We start from the raw sequence: 21,649 nt of genomic DNA, 5'->3' as shown, positions 1-21,649 counted from the left end.
GAGATCTGCCTGCCTCTGCCTCCTGGGTACTGGGAATAAAGGTGTGCACCACCACACCTGGTGGTTAATTCCTTGACAGCAGAATGGGGCCAGCATCTCCTTATTGAGGTCATGAGAGTTGAGTGACACATGTGGAAGTGCTTTGAAACTATTCAGTGGCTTCCGGATAGGGTGGTACAAGTGAATGCCAATGCCAGGACTTCTTGATGTACCATCCATGGATACTCAGGCTGTTCCAGCTCCAGGTGTTGAAATCCAGCCCATCTCTGCTTACTCAGGGACTGAGAGTGCTTTTAAGTCCTGAGACATGCACATGGTGGTTCAGACCTGTATAGTCCAAGCACTCAAGAAGCTGTGGCAGGAAGATCACAACTGTGAGACCTAATTGTGGTATATTACTGTTTCAAAAAGGCCAAGTCTGTGGGGCACAGGGCCTGTGGATGTAGCTCAGTTGGCAGAATGCTTAGCAGGCACTAAATCATGGGTTTAATATTGGTCACTGCATAAACCTGGGCAGCATAAAACTACATAGAACTGGGTATCATCGTGCACTTGTAATCCCAACACTCCCAGCACTCAGGTGTAGGTAGAGGATCATAATTTCAAAATGAACATACCTTTAATCCCAGCATGTGGGAAGCAGCAGCAGCAGGGATTGAGTCCAAGGCCAACTGATCTACACAGCCAGTTCCAGGCTAGCCAGAGCCACATAATGAAACCCTGTTTTTAAAAACAAAAAGCTATCAGGCAGTGGTGGCACACACCTTTAGTCCCAGCATTCAGGAGGCAGAGGCAGGTGGATCTCTGTGAGTTCAAGGCCAGCCTGGTCTACAAAGCTACACAGAGAAACCCTGACTTAAAAAAATGAAATATCATGAAAGCCCGAGCAACTGAGAAGGCTTAGTAGATAAAGGTGCTTGCCTGACCAAAGTTGGATCCTTGGAACCCACACTGTTAAGAACTGATGTCAAGTTGTTGACCTCCAAATGTGTACATGAGACAAACTAGCTTCTGCATCCCCCCCCACACAAATTTTTATTTTATCGGTCGTGCCCCCACCCCCCACACACCAGACAGGGTTTCTCTGTGTAACAGGCCTAGCTGTGCTGTAATTAGCTCTGTAGACCTGGCTGGCCTCGAGCTCACAGACATCTGCCTGCCTCTTCCTCCTGAGTGCTGGGATTAAAGCGGACACTGATACCAGCAGCAGCAGCAGCACCACCCAGCTTATTTTATTGATTTTAACAGTTTGTAAAGATTCATTTTTCTGTGTTTTGCCTGTATGTATGTCTCTGTACCATGTGTGCAGTGTCTGCAGTGACCAGAAGAGGGCATCTTATCCATGGAACTGTAGTTGGAGGGTGTTACTAGCCACCACATGAATGCTGGCAATTAAATTTACTGTCCTCTGGAAGAGTAATCAGTGCTCTTAAGTGCCTAGCCAAGACCCCAGTCTCTTAACCTGGCCTCCCCTCCTACCCACAAGCTCAAAGAGATCTACCTGCCTCTGCCTCCCCAGTGCTGGGATTAAAGGTATGTGCCACCATGAACATAATTTTTTAAAAACCTAAAAGCACTGGGAAGGCAGAGGCAAATGGATTTCTGGCCAGTCTGGTCACATAGTGAATTCCAGACAGCCAGGACTACATAGTGAGACTCTGTCTCAATAAAAATTAAAAGTCTAAAACAAATAGACCTTAGGGTCAACAAGTAGCCCCTTGGGCCTTCCTGGAAAGACCTATGAAACTGATTCTGATCCATGGGGTATAGGAGATCCGCTTTGCAGGGGTCCTTAGAGATGAAGCTCAGCCTCAGCAGTGAAACATACCATCTTCACTGCGGAGGGAGGAAGACAAAGAAGGCCTGGTTAGGTTAGAGCGGCTGCCTCTTCTGCCCTGTCTTTCCTGGGACCCAAAGCAGGTAATCATCAGGACAGTGTTTTTAAAAACACTCAAGACACAGACCCAAGCTGGGTTTTATTGAAATGCCAGGGGCAGGCACATGTCAAGGTAGTCAGGGAAGGGATGTTGGTGATGCCAGCTATGAGTTTGCAGGGAGGAGCCGGCCCTATGTCCATGACCCTGCATCCTGTCTTGGTCAGCATGCTTAGTCCTGTAGGGGCCCTGCCACCTGGGCTACGGTAGCGCCAAGAGCAGGGAGTGGAAGCACTAAGTTCCCTCCCTTATGAGGGAGGGAGGGAAAGGAAGATGCAGGTTAAGTATAGTAGGGGACAGAGGTGACCAGGGCAGTCTTTCTTGAGCATCTGCACCCAAGCTGTGGTCCTGGGCAGTGGCGGGGAGCAGCATCAAAGAGGGCAGCTGAAGGCCCGGCCCTCAGGGAGCCAAAACCCCCAGCCTGTGGGGGCTGGAGTCAACCCGGCACAGAGAGCACAAGTTCAAAGGGACCGAGTACAGGCAGGTCCCAAGTCAATTAGTCCTCAGAGCTAGGGAGTTTGGCCTTCTTGGGACAAGGAAGAGAAGGAAGGATCCATCCCCAGCAGGGGAGCAAAAGGTGGTCTCTCCCACGTGGCCCCACTAGGTCAGCTCTACATTGTTGGCACGGTCCAGCACTCGAGAGCCACGGGTATTGCCTCCAAGCTGGAAGCGGCTCTCATATAGAGTGGGGCAGAGGTGCCAGCGGTTGGCTCGGTAGATGCCCAGGTAGGTGTAGACATCAGGTTTGTAAGTGAGCAAGCACTTAACACCTGCAGCACGGATGGCAGAATCTGCCTCCAGCACTCCCAAGCGGTCCGTGAAGTCGTCCGTGTAAACACAGATGACTTGGCGCCCACCCTCCTTGGCCCGTGGGCTCACCTTAGCCACCTGAAGACGGCCCTCAACTACAGCCCTGGCAATGCCAGCCCAGGCATGGTCCAGCTTGAAGCCAGGTGCCAGGTGAATCAGCCACTTGCCAGAGAGCACATGGTGGGTGATAGCCAGCTGGCGCAGGGTACCTGGTGTGATGGGCCGCCCACTGGTCTGCAGAGCCTCCCAGGCTGCTTGCAGCCCTTGAACGTCCCCTGAGTTGGAGGTGTAACCCTGCCCATAGGCTGCAATCCAACCCACAGGTTCAGAGTTGGGTGAACCCGGGTCCCCATAGCGAGTAACTTGAGATGGTGGGTACTTGGCCAACCAGGCATCCAGCTCTGAGGCAGGTGTAGTACGGGCATCAAATACCAGCCAGGGGTCCATGTCGGCTGCCATGGCCTCTGCAGCCAGGTGCTCAGCAGTGAAGCCATCCTCACGGCCACCTGGAGAGTCCTCCTCTTCCAACTCCTCATTTGGTTCCATCCTGTTGTGAGGGAACTGAGTCAGAGGAGGTTTGAGAAAGTAAATACAAGGTGTTGAGCCCTAGAGGTGCCAGGCACTGTTAAATCGTGTGGCCTTGGGCAAGACTTAATATCTGTGCCTCAGTTGCTTCATCTTCACGATGGGATAACAACTGATCCTGTCTAGATTTGTGTCTAGAATAAAATGCCTGAGGTGGAGTCGCTATTGTTAGTACTACTCGCACTCCTTACAAACAAGGAAATTGAAACTTTTAAGAAAAGGAACTTGCCCAAGGTCACGCCTGTAGTGAGTGAATTGGCACGGGGACTCTGACTCTGCTACACCTCCTGACTAGAGACGGGCAGGTAGCACGGCTCTGCGATCTAAGCAACGTAGGCAAAACGTAGGTTCGTCAACCCTACAAGGTGGCTATGGAGGGCCAGGCCTCCCCGGTCATCTATTTGGGGGTACACTTAAAGACCGAGTCACTGATGTCTAGAGACGGCAGCGGCCCATCTGCGTTCAATGGGCGGCACCCAGACTCGAACCTGATCTGGACAGAGCCTGCGGGAGGGCCAGGCTCCAATCCTACCACACCCGCCGCCATTAGTGCCCACAGCCTAAGGGTTGCCCCCCCACCCCGGAGCTGCCCCTCTCGCCGCCCCGCAGTCACCTTCGGCCTTCGCTCCGTTCCGCGCCAACCCAACTTCGGGCCCGACTCCGTTCCTGCCCAGGGTCCGCGCCGCCACCCCCGCCGCGCCCTGCCCCGGCCACGGCCGCCGCCGCCGCCGCCATCTTAGGGTCCCGCCACCTCAACAACAACTTTATAGACAAACGCAGTCACGGGGCGGGGCCAGAGGCGGAACCAGCCGCCTGGGGGCGGGGGTTCCATGGGAAGGGGCGGGCTAATTTAGGGGCGTGGCCAGCGCGAGATTCCTGGGAGGAGCCGGCCTGCGGGGGCGGGGCTAACGTTCGTACTTCTAGCTTGGGGGCGGGTGGGAGTGGCCGGCGATCTCTGAGAAGGACGCGCTCCGCCTCAGAGGCTCCAAAAGCAGAGCACTTGCGTTTTGGGAGCTGCTTTGCGACGGGCGGCGCTAGGACCGTGCGGGGAGCGGCGGGGGCGGAGCAGGCGGCAGCAGGACCCGAGGGAACCGCGGCGGGCCGGCGGCGAACAGGCCCCGAGCCGGTAGGCTGCGGGCAGCGGCGCTGGGCCCGGCGCGGCGAGAGAGGCCCCGAGATGCCAAGCAAGAAGAAGAAGTACAACGCGCGGTTTCCGCCGGTGAGCACGTGGCTGGGCTGGGCCTCAGCGGGCTGGGCTCCCGGGAGGCTCGGGCCCAAGTCCTGCCGCTGGGGGGTGGGGGGGCGGGTGCCTTTAGGTGTTCGCGGCCTGAAGCCCCGCCCCCTTCCATGCCCTACTGGCTTAGTGCCTCCCGCCCCCTTCTCTCGGGGTACCCGTTTGCTGCCCCCAGCCCTCCTGCAGGGACTCAGGCAACTGCGTCCGAGCTCTGCCCCCTTCCTTCGGCAGGCGCGGATCAAGAAGATCATGCAGACGGACGAAGAGATTGGGAAGGTGGCGGCGGCTGTGCCTGTCATCATCTGTATCCTACTGGGGGTCTGGCTGGGCTGAGGGGCGTGGGGCGGGACTCCCCTTCTCGGATTCTCCTTGACGCCCCTCAGCCCGGGCGCTCGAACTCTTCCTGGAGTCCCTGTTGAAGAAGGCTTGCCAGGTGACCCAGTCTCGAAATGCCAAAACCATGACCACGTCCCACCTGTGAGTGGCCGCAGAGCTGGGAAGGGCTTATGAAGAGACAGTACTGATGGGGAGTGGTGCGGGGCCGAGTGAGTTTGAGCCAGTTTGGTGGGTTTGGACTGATGAAGGAGGGATTAGGTGTTCCAGGTGGAGGGAATAACCAGAGCCAAGCCCTCGCGGCCGGGTGGAAGTGGGGAGGGGTGTTTATCATTTCCCAGTGTCATGACAAGAAAAGGCTGTTTCTATCCTTCTGTAAGTGTTTGGGACCCCTCACAATTCCTCTCTCCACTTCTTCCAGGAAGCAGTGCATTGAGCTGGAGCAGCAATTTGACTTCTTGAAAGACTTGGTGGCATCCGTGCCTGACATGCAGGGGGATGGGGAAGACAACCACATGGATGGGGACAAGGGTCCTCGAAGGTGGGTACCCAAGACCAGGTATATAGGTGGGAAAGGCCAAGGCCACAAGGGTTGGGGGTGGCTGGGGGGTGAACAGGAGGAGAGAGTCCTCTGGGCAGATGGACTGTACCTTCCCGAAGGGGCCGGAAGCCAGGCAGCAGTGGCAGGAAGAATGGAGGCACCGGAAACAAAGGCAAAGACAAGAAGCTGTCTGGGACAGACTCAGAACAGGAGGTGAGTGAGGCCAGCTTCCCCGGGAAAGGCAGCCTGCACCAGGCAAAGCTGGCTGGAGGCCTGCTCCTACCCTACTTATCCCTGCTTGCCCAGGGTCTGGTCTCCCCTCCAGTGGGCCCAGGCCTTCTCTCATGACCCCTGACCTCTGCTGTGCTCACAGGAAGAGTCAGAGGACACTGATACTGATGGAGAAGAGACACCACAGCCTCCACCCCAAGCCAGTCATCCCCCTGCCCCCTTTCAGAGGTAAGCAGCCCAGGGACACCAGTGTGCCAAACTCCTCAGAGCCAGTTTTTACTTCCCTGGACACTTGGTGTTGGTAGTGGTGGTGATTGATGGTGGTGGCTCACTTAGGGAGTGGGAAGGGGACCTTAAACATGAGACTGTTGTGAGAAGATCTTGTACCTGCTGTAGTTGGGGAGAAAACCTGGACCGTGCTCTTCTTTGGGCCCTTTTCTCGGGTGGGGTGGGCCTTGGCTCTTGTGACATAATGGGTGACTTGTACTATATCTGGCTCTGGAGCATGGTGGCAGGGCCTGTGGGTTGGACACAGTACAGTAGCATGCCCTGATTTTCTCCATTTTCTGTCCTGCAGCCCTCCAGCCCCCTTCATGCCCTTCACCTCTCCTCTGCCTCTGCCTCCAGCGCCCCCCGGTCCCTCAGCACCTGATGCAGAGGATGAAGAGGACTATGACTCCTAGTAACCCACTGCCCTGACCCCGGGCCGTACACCCCTTTTAGTTAGTATTAGTTGCTCTGGGGAGAAGAGAAAGATGGAATTGTTCTTAAATTTATTAAAAAAAAAAAAAAAAAAAAAAAAAGAAAAGAAAGAAAGAAAAGAAAGATTTTGGTTTCTTTTCAGCCTTTGTCCAGGGATTTGTGGCTGCAATCTTAGTACCCACCTTCTGGTAGGCCAGCCAGTGCCTGAGTAAAAAGGGGGAGTCTGCGGGTCTGCGGTACTACCAGGAGCACTGAAGGAAGGAAGGTGGTCTAGGGATTGAGTGACCACATGCTGGAAGTGCTGAAGTCCATCCTTTCATTGTGCTGTGGGGCCTTGGGTAGTCTTCTGTCCTTCTCTAGGCTGCTAAGAGAGGACAGATGGGATTAGTACTGAGGCTGGGCCTTAAACTATAGATAGTGCAATGAAGGGCTCAGCACAGTGGAGAAGGTGGTAGATAAGATAGCAGAGGCCTAGGAAACAGCTTTGGAGCCAGGCAGTCTGCCTGTCTGTGTTTGAGTAGTCTGGGCAGCCTCAGTGTAGCTTCAAAGAGTAGTAGTAGTGAGTAGAGCATGGGACAGTGGCCATGTGGGGTTCTTGAAACCTAAAAAACCTTGAGGGAGATGGTAGGTCCATCTGTTAACAAGCTCTCTGGCTTCCTCCAAAATGGAGGTGTTTAGGGGATCTTAGGGACATGCTAGGTGTGTGGGTGAGGGTGATGGTAGCTACAGTAGGGGAGACACAGGCCTGTGTGACCTTTGGCTTGAAGGCAGGCTGCAGAGGTCTAAGGAAGAGTTTCCATAATTACCTCTTCCAGCTTTCTTTGGCAAGGGACACAGGAGGAAAAGACAAGATTGGTTGAAGATCTCAAGTTTGGCCATGATGAATTTGGGGTGCTCTGGAGGTCACTGAAGGAAGTGTGGATTGGTCATGTTGACATGGGCACCTAGAGACAGGTATATAAACTTGGAAGGGAAGGCCACCAGACAGAAGAAGCTGCCACACTCTGAGCTATCCAGATGGTCTGGTAGAAGGCAGAAGACAGTTGTCAAATGCTTTGGGCAAGGAAGTATTCCCAAAGAGGAGAGCCTTTGCACTGCTGCTTCAGTAGTTATTGAGGGAGGGGAGAGCTGAGGCCATGCTGGGGCTGAGAAAGGACTAAAGGAATGTAGGATGTGTTTGCTTTTCTCTTTGTAAAATTTATATTATGTGTATGGGTGTACATAATGCCTGCATTGTACACTTCATGTGTTCCTGGCATGAACAGAGGACGTAGAGGGCATTGAATCTCCTAGAACTAGTGACAGATGGTTGCTAGCCACCTTGTGGGTCCTGAGATTCTGAACCCTGGTCATTTGAAACAGCATGCTTACTGAGTATGTCTCCAGCCCCTTGCTTTTTATTTATTTATTTATTTTTGGGTTTTTTTGAGACAGGGTTTCTATGTGGCTTTGGAGGCTGCCCTGGAACTAGCTCTGTAGACCAGGCTGGCCCTGAACTCAGAGATCCACTGCCTCTGCCTCCTGAGTTCTGGGATTAAAGGTGTGTGCCACCACCACCTGGCCAGCCCCCTGCTTTTTAAGATGGCAAAAGGTTTGGAGTAGGATGAGAGGCACTTGCCTAATTCTCACAAAGCCTTGGCACTACAAAAAAAAGACTTTAAAATGACAGAACCTTAGATTTCCAGAGAGGATGGGACATACAGGACAGGAGGGGAATAGCAGAGCATGAAGGAGAGAGGGTAGGGATGGGGTTTTAAAGGGAGTGTTGAGGAGCAGTAGCTCAGTGGAGACTGCATTGTGAAACAGGATGCAAAGTCATGTGCTGTGTGAGAGACAGTCTAGGGCAGGGTTTAGGACAATGGTAGGAATTAATACATAACAATGGTTGGTACCTTTAAGGGTGCTCCTGTGATTCCTCCACCCCAACCTGAGGTGTGGGCAGCTGACCCCACAACTGAATGGGCATGGTGCAGCCTAGTCAGTTGGTCCTACAATCTTGCTACAGTGACTGCTGTAGGGTTGGCATTGACCCTCAGCACACCTGAGCTGGTAATGCTGGAAGAAGGGGAGCTGGGAGCTGCTGGTAATCTTTTGCCCACTCCAACAGTTGAGAATGAGACCGGTGCAGGCAGTGGATCCTGAGGACATTGGTACCTGGTGTGCCTGCATTTCCTCATCACATGAGCCAGAGGCTTCCTCCTGCTCCTTACCACCTATACCTGAAAGAACTCTGGGTAGCATGGGGGCTGTGAGTAGTGTGTGGTTCATACAAACATTGTTGTTCTTTAGCTGCAGATGGAGGCAAACACATGGAATACCATAGCAAAGGCCATGGCTGTCAGCAGGAAGAGTGGAGTTAGAGGAGGGAGAGACATGCTGGGCAGTGGTGGTGAACGCCTTTAATCCCAGCACTCAGGAGGCAGAGGCAGGCGGATCTCTGTGAGTTCTAGGCCAGCCTGGTCTACAGAGCGAGTTCCAGGACAGGCTCCAAAGCCATAAAGAAACCCTGTCTCGAGAAACAAAAAAGAGGGGAGACTATATGAGCCTGTCAAGTAAAATCATCCACGTTGTGTGATGGGAGATGTCACTCTGTAAATATGTTTCTCGTATTGGCTAATGAATAAAGCACTGTTGGCCAATAGGAAAGCAAGATAGGTGGGACTAGGAGACGAGGAGAAAGAAGTAGGGAGGAGATTCAAGATGTAGGACGGGAAGAGCAGAATGGCGACCCCTCTCTCCAGTAAGATATGACCACATGGAAATACCTAGATTAATAGAAATGGGTAAATATTTAAGGCAGAGCTAGCCAATAAATTCTAGTAACAAGCCAACAGAATTATATCTAATATAGCATCTCTGTGTGTTATTTGTGGCTGGCGTGACTTCGGGACCAGGCCGGCAGAAAAACCTACTCATAACAGTAGTGGATTCTGGGGCTGAGATGGTTCTGCAGCTAATAGCACTGAATGTTCTTGTAGAGGACCCTGGCTTGGTTCCCAGAACCCACATGGCAGTTCACAACCATGGTGGCTTCAAAGTTCCAGGAGACCCATTGTCCTCTGGCAACACACGCGTTCATTCATACATGGCAGGCAAACATACACATAAAATAAAAATGTTCTCTATCATAGGGCCCAAGAACAATGGGAAAGGGCTAGCCTCCTGAGTCAAAGGTCACAGGCCTCAGAAGGACATAGGACCAAGCCTCTGAATACCTCCTAGAGTGGGACAAATATTATGGCTCTCTGCACACCATTGAATATCAAAGAGGGGCATTGTATCTTACTGGCCTGTTGAGCTGTGTCAGGGAGTAGAAGACTTTTTCTCTGTTCTTGAGCCATCAGAGAGCCTTGAGCAAAGGCATGTGTGAATGCTTCAGCCTTGGGTGTGGCACAGCCAGTATCAGCCAAAGACTTATGACCCTCACTGCTAACTGGAAAGCCCCTACTCCTCACTGCAGGATCTGTTCAGCAAACACAAGAGGAGAGAGATGGGCTTCCAGGCACCCACAAGAAAGAAGCCTGAGGGATAAGACTGCTCACTCATTGCAGAAGAAGGGTGTATGGACATAGAAATCATATCCTGCTAGTGGGCATGCCAGTTGGTAACCCACTTTGGAAAATCATTTGGTAGTTGCTCATTTACTCTGGGTACCTGCATGTACATAGGCATATATGCATATTGGCACATAAATCTATATCCGCTGGGCAGTGGTGGCAGACGCCTGTAGGCAGATCTCTGAGATACAGGCCACCTTGGTCTACAAAGTGGGTTTTAGGATAGCCAGAGCTGTTAAACAGAGGAACCTTATCTAGAAAAAAAAAAAAGAGAAAATCTGTATCCTCTAATATTAGCACTCAAGGCAGAGGCAGGCAGATCTCTGGTTTTGAGGCTATCCCGTTTACACAGTGAGTTCCAGGTCAGCTGGAAACACACAGGCCCTGTCTCAAAAATGCAAAACAACAAATTTCAAAAATTAAAAAAAAGAACCTAAGAACCTATCTATGCCAGAGTGAGTGGTTTAAATGGTGTAATTCTGCAAACAAAATGTTCTTAGAGCTTGAAGAGGAAAGACAGATGACAACATCCAGAAATAGCATGTCAGATGGTGATTCATATTGTGGGGACATGGGGGTGGGGTGGCAGGGCAGGAAGAGGGTGACCTAGCCTTCTGCACTATGCAGAGAGTTGCAAAGGAAAACACTCACCCCCTCTGGCAAGAAAACAAAGTCGGACAAGGGCTGGAAAGATGGCTCAGCATCCAGTTAAGGGCATTGGATCTTAATGTGAGTTTGATTCCCATCACCCACATGGCAGTTCACTATCTACTTCCAGGGGATCCAATACCCTCTTCTGGCTTCTTCAGGCACCAAGAATGCATGTGATACACAGATATATGCAGGCAACACCCATATACATAAAAAGTAAAATTTTAAAATAAATTTAAATTTGAAACAAGCTTGTTTTACTGGTCAATCTCAGTTTCCTCACCCTCCTGTCCTACTTTCTCCCCCATTCCCTGCCAATCCCAATCCCAGTCCCCTTTTGTTCCCCAGGGAAGGTGAGGCTTTCCATTGGGGAATCTTCAAAGTCTGCCCTCCCACATGTGTCTAGGCTGAGAAAGTATCCCTCTATGTGGGATGGGCTCCCAAAGTCCATTCATATATTAGGGATAAATACTGATCCATTACCAGAGTCCCCATAGACTTCCCAGTCCTCCAAACTAACACCCACATTCAGGGGATCTGGGTCAATCCTATACTAGTTTCCCAGCTATCAGACTGGGGTGCAAGAGCTTCCCCCTTGTTCAGGTTAGCTGATTCTGTGGGTTTCTCCAGCCTGGACTTTGACCCCTTTGCTCATCACTCCTCCCTCTCTGCAACTGGGTTCCAGGAGTTTGGCTCAGTGTTTAGCTGTGGGTGTCTGCTTCTGTTTCCACCAGCTACTCAATGAAGGCTCTAGGGTGGCATATAAGGTAGTCATCAATCTCATTATCAGGCAAAGGCATTTAAGGTAGCCTCTCCACTATTGCTTAGATTGTTAGTTGGGATCATCCTTGTAGATTCCTGGGCATTTCCCTAGTGCCAGATTTCTCCTTAAATCTATAATGGCTCCTTCATGCCCACCTCTCCCTTCCTTTTCTCCCCTTCTCTTTCTTCTAACTCCCTCCCACTTCCTCCCATGCTCCCAATTTGCTTGGGAGATCTTGTTCCTTTCCCCTTCTCCAGGGGACCATGTATGTCTCTTTTAGGGTCCTCCTTGTTTCCTAGCTTTTCTGGCAGTGTAGATTATAGGCTGGTAATCCTTTGCTGTGTTTCTAAAATCCATATATGAGTGAGAATATTCCGTGTTTGTCTTTTTTGACTTGGGTTACCTCATTCAGGATGATTTCTTCTAGTTCCATCCATTTGCAAATTTCAAGAGTCTATTGGGTTTTTTTTTCCCACTGAGTATTACTCCATAGTGTAAATGTACCACATTTTCTCCATCCATTCTTCAGTTGAGGGGCATTTAGGTTGCTTCCGGATTCTGGCTATTATGCTGTTATGAACATAGTTGAACAGATGTCTTCGTATGAATGTGCATCTTTGGGGTATATGCCTAAGAGTGGAATTACTGGATCTTGAGGTATACTGATTCCTATTTTCCTAAGAAACCACCATACTGATTTCCAAAGTGGCTGTACATGTTTGCCCTCCTACCAGCAGTGGAGGAGTATACCCCTTTCTCCACATTCTCTCCAGCATAAACTGTCTTTGGTGTTTTTGATTTTAGCCATTCTGACAGGAGTAAAATGGTATCTCAGAGTTGTTTTGATTTGCATTTCCCTGATGGCTAAGGATGCTGAGCACTTTCTTAAATGTCTTTCAGCCATTTTAGATTTGTCTATTGAGAATTCTCCATTTAGTTCTGTACCCCACTTTTTAATCGGATTATTTGGTGTTTTGGTTCTTTGTATATTTTAGAAATCAGCCCTCTGTCAGATGTGGGGTTGGTAAATATCTTTTCCCATTCTGTGGGCTGCCATTTTGTCTTGTTGACTGTGTCCTTTGCCTTACAGAGCTTTTCAATTTCAGGAGGTCCCATTTATTAATTGTTGATCTCAGCTTCTGTGGCACTGCTGCTTTGTTCAGGAAGCAGTCTCCTGTACCAATTCATTCAATGATACCTCAGTGTGACTGGATGTATGTTGAGGTCTTTGATCCATTTGGACTTAAGTTTTGTGCATGGTGATAGACATGGATCTATTTGCAGTCTTCTACACACAGCATCCAGTTATGACAGCACCATTTGTTGAAGATGCTTTCTTTTTTCCATTGTATTTTAGCTTCTTTGTCAAAAATCAGTTGTTTGTAGGTGTGTGGGTTAAAATTAGGGTTTTCAATTCGATTCCATTGGTCTACCTGTCTATTTTTGCACCAATACCAAGCTGTTTCCAGGACTATAGCTCTATAATAGAGCTTGAAGTCAGGGATGGTGATGCCTCCAGAAGTTCCTTTATTGTTCAGAGTTGTTTTGGCTAGCCTGAGTCTTTTGTTTTTCCATATAAAGTTGAATATTGTTCTTTCAAGGTCTGTGAAGATTGTGCTGGGATTTTGATGGGGATTACATTGAGTCTGTAGATTGCTTTTGGCAAGATTGGCATTTTTTTTTTTCTTTTGAGACAGGGTTTCTCAGTGGCTTTGGAACCTATCCTGGAACTAGCTCTGTAGACCAGACTGGCCTCGAACTCACAGAGATCTGCTTGCCTCTCCCTCCCCAGTGCTGGGATTAAAGGCATGTGCCACCAACGGCTGGCAAGAGTGCCGTTTTTACTATGTTGATCCTACCTATCCAAAAGCATGGGAGATCTTTCCATTTTCTGGTATCTTCTTTAATTTCTTTCTTTAAAGACTCAAAAGTTCTTGCTATACAGGTCTTTCACCTGGTTAGTGTTAGCCCAAGATATTTTATGTTGTTTATGGCTATTGTACAGGGTGATGTTTCTCTGAGTTCTTTCTCAGCCTCTTTATTGTCTGTATATAGTAGGGCTACTGATTTTTTTTTTCTTTTAGTTAATCTTGTATCCTGCCACTTTGCTGAAGGTTTTTATCAGCTGTAGGAGTTCCCTGGTAGAGATTTTTGGGTCACTTATGTCAACTATAATATCATCTGCAAATAGTGAAAGTTTGACTTCTTCCTTTCCAATTTGTAAGCCCTTGATCTCCTTTTATTTTCTTATTGCTCTAGCTAGTACTTCAAGTACAATATTGAAGCGATATGGAGTGGGCAGCCTTGTCTTGTTCCTGATTTTAGAGGAATCACATTGAGTTTCTCTCCATTTAGTTTGATGTTGGCTGTTGGTTTGCTGTATATTGTTTTATTTATTTTTTCCTTTTTTAATTTAAATTTGAAACAAGGTTGTTTTACATGTCAATCCCAGCTCCCTTATCCTCCCATCCTCCCCTATCACCCCCACTAAACCCCAGCTCATTCCCTTTTTGCTCCCCAGGGAAGGTGAGGCTTTCCATTGGGGAGTCTTCAAAGTCTGTCAATTCATTTGGGGCAGGGCCTAGGTCCTCCCCCATGTGTCTAGGCTGAGAAAGTATCCCTCTATGTGGGATGGGCTCCCAAAGTCCATTCATATATTAGGGATAAATACTGATCCATTACTAGAGGTCCCATAGACTGCTCAGTCCTCCTAACTGACACCAACATTCACGGGGGTCTGGGTCAGTCCTATACTGGTTTCCCAGCTATCAGACTGGGGTGCAAGAGCTCCCCCTTGTTCAGGTTAGCTGATTCTGTGGGTTTCTCCAGCCTGGACTTTGACCCCTTTGCTCATCATTCTTCCCTCTCTGCAACTGGGTTCCAGGAGTTTGGCTCAGTGTTTAGCTGTAGGTGTCTGTTTCTGCTTCCATCAGCTACTCGATGAAGGCTCTAGGATGGCATATAGGTAGTCATCAATCTCATTATCAGGCAAGGGCATTTAAGGTAGCCTCTCCACTATTGCTTAGATTGTTAGTTGGGATCATCCATGCTAACTCTCTGAGCAAGCCCTCAGTTAAATGCTTCCTTTTATAAGTCGCCTTGGTCATGGTGTCTCTTCATGACAATAGAACTAAGAAACATGGTAATTCTATATTTAATTAACTATGTAATTAATTGTATTTATTTTATGCATTTGAGTGTTTTGCCTGCATGTCTGTGCTTCAGGTCAGAGAGGGCACTGGATCCTCTGGAATTCTGGTTACAAAAACTTGTGAACCTCCATGTTCTGGGAACCAAACCCAGGTCCTTTGCAAGGACAGACACTGCTTCTAACCACTGAGCCATCTCTCCAGTCTCCCTCTCTACCTCCCTTTTTTTTTTTTTTTTTTTTTTTTTTTTTGAGACAGTGTTAGCTTCAAACTCACTATGTCACTAAGGAAATCCTTTAAGAAAATTTGAGGCAAGTCAATTAAGAGCACTGGCTACACTTCCAGAGATCCTGAGTTCAATTCCCAGCAACCACATAATGGCTCACAACCATCTGTAATGAGATCTGTCACCCTCTTCTGGCATGCAGGCAGAACACTATTCACAATAAATAAATAATCTTTTTTAAAAATTCACTTTATGAAAAAAACAAAACAAAAACAAAAACAAAAAAAAAGAAAGAAAAAGAAAAGAAAAATTAAATGGAGGCTTGTAATGAGTAAGTTTTTTCCGCCAGCCGCTGGTCTGGTCCTACCGCTGCGCCAGCCCCAAATAACGCACAGAGACTCTGTATTTGATATAATGCTGTTGGCCAGGTACTAGTTTCTTATCGGCTAGCTCTGTCTTAATTATTAACCCATTTCTATTAATTTCCACGTGGTCTTATCTTACGGGAGAGAGAGGCCGCCGGCATTCTGCTCTCTCCATCTTCCATCTTGACTCCTCCTTACTACTTCCTCACTCCTCCTTGTCTCCTAGTCCCGCCTGTCTTGCTTTCCTATTGGCCAACAGTGCTTTATTCATTAACCAGTATGAGAAACATTTACAGAATGACATCTCCTATCAGAGGCTAGCCTGGGCTCTAGAGTAAGGTGGTAGAGGCAACCATCTAGAACACAAAATAGGAGCTAGGGAGATGAGTAGTCTTTCTGGGGAGCCAGGTGATCTCAGATGAACTCTCAGAACCCACATAAAGGTGCAAGGAGAGAACTGACTCCACACATGTTTGGTAGAAGCCACCTAATGCCCAGTCAGTGGTGTCACACACCTTTTATCCCAACACTTGGGAGGCAGGGGCAGGCAGATCTCTGTGAGTTCAAGGCCAGCCTGGTCTACAGAATGAGTTCCAGGATAGGCTCCAAAGCAATACAGAGAAACCCTGTCTTGAAAAACAAAAATGCTGCTCCTGCCTGGGGTGCTGCCTGGGCCACCTTTAGATAACAACCCACCTCATCTCCAGCAGATGGCAGCGCCTCTGCTTCTGCTCTCCCTCTGCCTGCTCCCTTTGGCTATCTTCTTTTTTCTTTTGCACACACTGACCCCTCTTGTTGGGCTCCTGATGACCTACGTTTGACTGGCAAGACCTGCACAGTGGAAGAGGAGAACTGACTTGTATAAGTTGTCCTCCGATGTTCGTGGGCATCCCAGGGCACACCGACACCCACCATCAACCTACCACCCACACTGCATCCTACATACACATGTAAAAGGGGGGCATATTTCGGTAGTTAGAGCACTTGCCTAGAATGTATGAAGCCCTGGTTCCATGTTCAGCACCAAATAAATGGGGCACCGTGGTGCACATCAGTAATCTAGAGCTAGGGAGGTAGAGGCAGGGTGAGCAGAAGTTAAAGTTTATCATTGTCTGTACAAGTTCAAAGCTAGCCAGGGCTACATGAGACCCTTTCTCAAAAAAATAAAGGAAGGAAGGAAGGGAGAGAGGGAGGGAGGGAGGGAAGGAAGAAGACCCAACTTTAATCCATTTATGTTTCTGACCAAGATGAAGATTTCAAAACGGACATAATGTAGATCACATTGGGATCAGAGATGGCTCAGAGGATGAGAGCACTGGCTGTTCTTCCAGAGGATCTGGGTTCAATTCCCAGGACCCACATGGCAGCTCACACCTGTAACTCCTTCCAGGAGTCCAGTGCTCTCCCTTCTGGCCTCTGCAGGCACTGAACTTGACGTGATGCATAGACATACTTGCAGGCAAAACATCCATCCATATAAAATAAAAATAAGTGAATCTTTTATTTATTTATTTTGTATTATTTGCATTGGTGTTTGGCCTGCATATATGTCTGTTTGAGGGTATCAGATCCCCTGGAACTGGAGCTACAGACTGTTGTGAGCTACCATATGGGTGCTGGGAATTGAACACAGGTCCTCTGGAAGAGCAGCCAGTGCTCTTAACCACTGAGCCATCTCTCCATCCCCAAAGAAGTGAATCTTTAAAATTTTTTAAAATATTAAAATGTGGTATACATTTATAATTCAGTAAATTAGAGGCTGGGGTAAGAGGACCAAGAATTCAAAGACAGCCTGGGCTGCATAGCTAGAACGTGTCTCAAGAGCTGGGTGTAGCATCACACACCTTTAGTCTCAGCACTTGATTAAAGACAGGCAGATCTCTGTGTTTGAGGCCAGCCTGGTCTACGTAGTAAGTTCAAGGGCAGCCAGAGCTGTATAGTGAGGCTCTGTCTTCAAAAAACCCAAATAAATAAACCTGCCTCAAGAAAAATGGCAAAAATGGAATGTGACATGGAGACCCTGCCTGTGACCCTAATACATGAGATGTGGAGACCCTGCCTGTGACCCCCCTAATACATGAGATGTGGGGACCCTGCCTGTGACCCCCCTAATACATGAGATGTGGGGACAGCAGCAGGAGTACAAATCCATCCCTGCTACATGTAGCTTAGGAACAGTCTTCAAAACGTAAGACTTTGTTTCTCATAGGTAGTTTCTGCTATGGTTAATGTGGGGAGTCAATTTCAACAGATTAGGGGTTCAATAGAAAATGGATGTGTAATAGGTCTTTTCTTTGGACCATGAGCTCCCAGATAATGACATGGAGATTTATTAAGTGTAAAAGCTTGGCCTTAGTTTAGGCTCTTAAAACTTAAATTAGCTGGGTGTTGGTAGTACATACATTTGACCCCAGCACTCAGGAGGTAGAGGCAGGCAGATCCTTGTGAGTATGAGGTCAGCCTGGTCTACAGAGTGAGTTTCAGGACAGCCAAGACTGTTTCACAGAGAAACTCTGTCTCAAACAACAACAAAAACCCAAGCAAGCAAGCAAGCAAGCAAGCAAACAAACAAACAAAAAAACAACTTAAATCAACCCATTTATTTAATCTACACTCTTCCATTTGGTCATCACATCTCAGTATCATCCAGCTGACTTCCTTCATGTCTGGTTGGTGAATTTCCCACCTCAGATTCTTTCCCAGACTTCCTTTCTCTGCCTATCTTGCCTAGCTATTGGCTGTTCAGCTCTTTATCAAACTAATCAGAAGGTGCCTTAGGCAGGTAAGGAAGGACAGAGATAGGTCTTCACATTATGTGATGAAATGTCTGGCAACACAGATGCTTCTGGAAGTTAGAAAGTGAATCTGAGTGGACTAAGGGAAGAGATGATCCCTTAATGTTGATGGGCATCACCCAATTGGCTGGAGCCAAATATAGCAGGTAAATGGGGCTCTCCAAGAGCTAGAATAGACTTCTGCTGCCACCTTGGAATCAGAATTCCAGTTTCCTGGGTGGTGAGATACCTCTGCAAATAAAGGCACTTGAGTTCAATCCCTGAGACGGAGAGACTGACTCCCAAAGTTTTGTTGTCCTCTGGCTACCATATGCATACGTAGAGATACATACACAATACATTTTTAAATTAATAATAAAATTAAGCTGGGTGGTGGTGGAGGAAGTTCATGCCTTTAAATCCCAATGTTTGGGAGGCAGAGGCAGGCAGATTTCAGTGAGTTTGAGGCCAATCTGGACTACAAAGCAAGTTCTAGGACTGTTACACAGAGAAACCCTTTCTCAAAAAACAAAATAAAAAATTAAATACATGAAGTTAGAAAAAGTAAAAGAACTCAAGTCTCTCTGGCTTTTGCACAGGGTGGGGGAAGGGGAGGAAGGCAGGGGGTGCCTTCAGGTTCTCAGGCTTTTGGCTATAGACAGAGTTGCAACAATGATTCTCTGTTTCTAAGGACTTCAGGTTTCTCTTGGGCCACACTGTTAGTATCTCAGATCTCCAGCATGAAGAGATGACCTATTGTGGAGCATTTTGGCCACCATAGTTACATGAGTTAATTCTGATAATAAATCTATCTACATGCTCTGTTTATTGTCTCACTAGAGAATACTAATAATATGGGTGTGCTGCATGGTTTCATGTCAACATGACACAAGCTAAAGTCATCTGAGAGGAGGGAGACTCAATTGAGAAAATGCCTCCATAAAATCAGGCTGTTGGCAAGCCTGTAGGGCATTTCTTAATTAGTGATGATGGGGGAGGGTTCTGACTATTGTGGGCTGGTGGTCCTGGGTCCTATAAGAAAAAGCAGACTGAGAAAGCCATGAGGAACCAGCCAGTTAAGCAGCACCCCTCCACAGCCTCTGCATTGGCTCCTGCCTTCAGATTCCTTCTCTGTTTGAGTTTCTGTCCTGACTTCCTTCAACATGAACAGTGATATGGAAGTGTAAACCAAATAAACCCTTTCCTCTCCAGCTTGAGTTTTGGTCATGGTGCTTCACTGCAACATCAGAAACTGACTAAGACAACAGACTTGCCAGGCCGTGGTGGTGCACACCTTTAATCCCAACACTTGGGAGGCAGAGGCAGGTGGAGCTTTGTGAGTTTGAGGCCAGCCTTGTCTACAAAGCCAGTTCCAGGACAACCAGGACTGTTACACAGAGAAACCCTATCTCAAAAAAAAAAAAAAAAAAAAAAACAAAAAAACAAAACAAAAACAAAAAACAAAAAAGGGGGGTGCTTATTCTTTTTATTGAAAGTTTGTATTTTGGCCAGCAGCTGCAGCTACTCATTTGATAATTCTATCCTCTTCTACCCTTTAATCCTCAGTGGCATCTTCCAACTACTCATCATGTGCTTCCCCCAATGATGAAGTCAACCCACAGTTCCCAGAGCCAATAGGGTTACACAGCTAGACCCTTGAGCCTAGAGATGTTTAAAATATCCAAATACCAAAGAATAGCACAAATAAACATAAAATTTAAGTGAGGTGGAAACATTTCTAGAAAAATGTGGAATGCTCAAGTTGGCACAAAATAACACAAACTTTAATAGATCCAAAACCAGTGAAGAAAGTTATAATCTAAGATTCCACTTGGACATGGTGGTGCAGGCTAATAATCCCAGCACTGCTGTGAAATAATCCCTTTGTACACAGTAAAGATCTGTCAATGTGATTGGTTTCATAAAAAAGCAGACTGGCCAATAGCTGAACAGAATAAAGTTAGGCAGGAGAGTCAAACAGAGTGCTGGGAGAAGGAAGGGTGTGGCCAGGGTTGTCTCTGGCAGACAGAGGGTGTAGAAGATGAATGTGCCATGTTAATAAAGGCAGTGCCTTCATTATTTATGGCAGACCATAAATAAAAAATATTAGTTAGGGCTGGAGAGGTGGCTCAGAGGTTAAGTACACTGTTCTTCCAGAGGTCCTGAGTTCAATTCCCAGCAACTACATGATAGCTCTCAACCATCTGTAAAGAGATCTGGTTCCCTTTTCAGGCCTGCAGACAGAACACTGTATACATAATAATCAAACAAATCTTAAAAAAAAAGAATATGAGTTAACTTAAAAATGTAATAGCTAGTTAGTAATAAGCCTGAGCTATTGGTTGAGCTTTTACAATTAATATAAGCCTTTGCCTTGGTTATTTGGGACTAGGTGGTCAGGACAGGAAACATCCGTTTACACGTGGCATCCAATATGGGCACAGACACCCACATAAAGTCTGAGAAAGCTTTTAAAAAAGGGTTGTAGACACACAAAAATGGAGCCAAGAGCAGCTTCATAGTTCATGTCTCTCATGAGGTTCACGGTACAGAGATGTGTCCCATGGCCTCTGCATTTGGGCTTGAGCTGCAGTATGGCAGATTCCCTCAGTCTTACACAGGCGGAGGTACAGAGAGGCCTCTCCCAGATTCATGCCTCGAGGTGGATGTAGGGTTTTTGACCATATGGACAAAAAGTGTTACAGATATACAATAAGGGACAGATTCAGACAAAAAGAGCTCTAAATGGATAGAAGTATGTTTGGAAAATGTGCATCGGCTTGGGAGAAAGAACAGAAATGGTAGAAACCATCATAGATTAAAAAAAAAAAAAAAAGATTTAAAAGCCAGCAGTGTTGGTGCATTCAGGAGGCAGAGGCAGGCAGATCTCTGTGAGTTTGGGCCAGCCTGGTCTACAGAGTGAGTTCCAGGACAAGCTCCAAAGCTACACAGAGAAACTCTGCCTCATAAAACAAAATAAAACAAACAAACCAAAAAAAAAAAAAAAAAAAAAAAACCCACAAAAAACAAAAGCATAAGAAAAATCAAAGTGGATTGGGGAATACCCTCTGAAATCCTCTCTATAAACATAAAAAAAAATCTAAAAAATAAAAAACAAAACAAACAAACAAAAACTACAGGATAGGTGACATATATTTTACCTACTCAAACATAAAACAAAAAATTATCTTTGGCTGGCTTATGTACACAAGTTATATTAGTATTAATACAGATATGTATGTTACCTTTAAAAGTTTATATTTTCAAACAGGGGAAACAGGCACCAATAAAAATGGCCCAGGTGAGCCAGCCTCCAAAATAACTTCAAGGCTACTGATTGTGATGATCTAACCTCACAGAATACTTCAGTCAAGACTTAACAATTATCCTAATTTTCTCAGGGTCCCTCGAAGAAAACCAGCATTCCAATCAGCAGGAAGTAGTCCAGAAAACTAAGCCCTCATTCTCAAAATATTGATTGTAAGTTTTTTTCATTCACAGGGAGTTGATTACAAGTTGTTATTGTTCATAATAAAAACAAAACAAAACAAAAAAGACTAAATAAAAAAATTAAATTCAGAGATCTCTTTCTAAAAGAAGAGGATATGATATAGAAATGGTGGGGAAAGGGGTAGATTATTGAATACTTTAATTTGAAAAACAGCAGTAATCTCAAAATATTTTACAATGGTATGGATTTTAGTTTATTCATACAAATTTAAAGTTAATTTTGTTATACTATATGTATATTTCTACTCTTGTTTAAGGTATTGTGTTTATGCAGCTCAATTAAA

At 47.0% G+C, this 21,649-nt stretch overlaps 2 protein-coding genes across 4 annotated transcripts; one reads left to right on the top strand and one right to left on the bottom strand.

The window, feature by feature from the left end:
* Nucleotides 1-1,938: 1,938 nt before the first annotated feature.
* On the bottom strand, nt 1,939-4,111 carry CUNH11orf68 (chromosome unknown C11orf68 homolog). Of its 2 annotated transcripts, none has more exons than XM_051193636.1 (2): nt 3,943-4,111; nt 1,939-3,291 (listed from the first exon to the last, which is right to left on the bottom strand). In XM_051193636.1, exons 1-2 carry the CDS (start codon nt 4,062-4,064, stop codon nt 2,535-2,537), a joined length of 879 nt encoding a protein of 292 aa, XP_051049593.1. In that variant the 5' UTR covers nt 4,065-4,111; the 3' UTR covers nt 1,939-2,534. The 2 variants fall into 2 exon arrangements, with proteins under 2 accessions (XP_051049593.1, XP_051049594.1); XM_051193637.1 differs by having other exon boundaries at nt 1,939-3,305; nt 3,943-4,078.
* Nucleotides 4,112-4,269: 158 nt separating this feature from the next.
* Nucleotides 4,270-6,461, top strand: Drap1 (DR1 associated protein 1). Of its 2 annotated transcripts, none has more exons than XM_051193639.1 (7): nt 4,270-4,548; nt 4,795-4,867; nt 4,947-5,040; nt 5,318-5,437; nt 5,557-5,650; nt 5,811-5,896; nt 6,246-6,461. In XM_051193639.1, the coding sequence occupies exons 1-7, from the start codon at nt 4,507-4,509 to the stop codon at nt 6,349-6,351; spliced, it is 615 nt and encodes a 204-aa protein (XP_051049596.1). In that variant the 5' UTR covers nt 4,270-4,506; the 3' UTR covers nt 6,352-6,461. The 2 variants fall into 2 exon arrangements, with proteins under 2 accessions (XP_051049596.1, XP_051049595.1); XM_051193638.1 differs by having other exon boundaries at nt 5,536-5,650; nt 6,246-6,460.
* The last annotated feature ends 15,188 nt before the right edge of the window (nt 6,462-21,649 follow it).

This window comes from Phodopus roborovskii, unplaced genomic scaffold (assembly GCF_943737965.1).
Source record: "Phodopus roborovskii unplaced genomic scaffold, PHOROB, whole genome shotgun sequence".
NCBI lineage: Eukaryota > Metazoa > Chordata > Mammalia > Rodentia > Cricetidae > Phodopus > Phodopus roborovskii.
Note: the sequence above shows the minus strand (reverse complement) of the source record. Positions and strands in the feature narration are given on the sequence as shown.

Bases quoted from the DNA above. Each gene is read 5' to 3' on its own strand.
- CUNH11orf68 (XM_051193636.1), bottom strand. From the start codon at position 4,064: ATGGCGGCGGCGGCGGCGGCCGTGGCCGGGGCAGGGCGCGGCGGGGGT. The intron at 3,292-3,942 runs GTGACTGCGGGG...CCCTCACAACAG, and splicing joins GAACGGAGCGAAGGCCGAAG to GATGGAACCAAATGAGGAGT.
- Drap1 (XM_051193638.1), top strand. From the start codon at position 4,507: ATGCCAAGCAAGAAGAAGAAGTACAACGCGCGGTTTCCGCCG. The intron at 5,041-5,317 runs GTGAGTGGCCGC...CACTTCTTCCAG, and splicing joins ACCATGACCACGTCCCACCT to GAAGCAGTGCATTGAGCTGG. The intron at 5,651-5,810 runs GTGAGTGAGGCC...CTGTGCTCACAG, and splicing joins GGACAGACTCAGAACAGGAG to GAAGAGTCAGAGGACACTGA.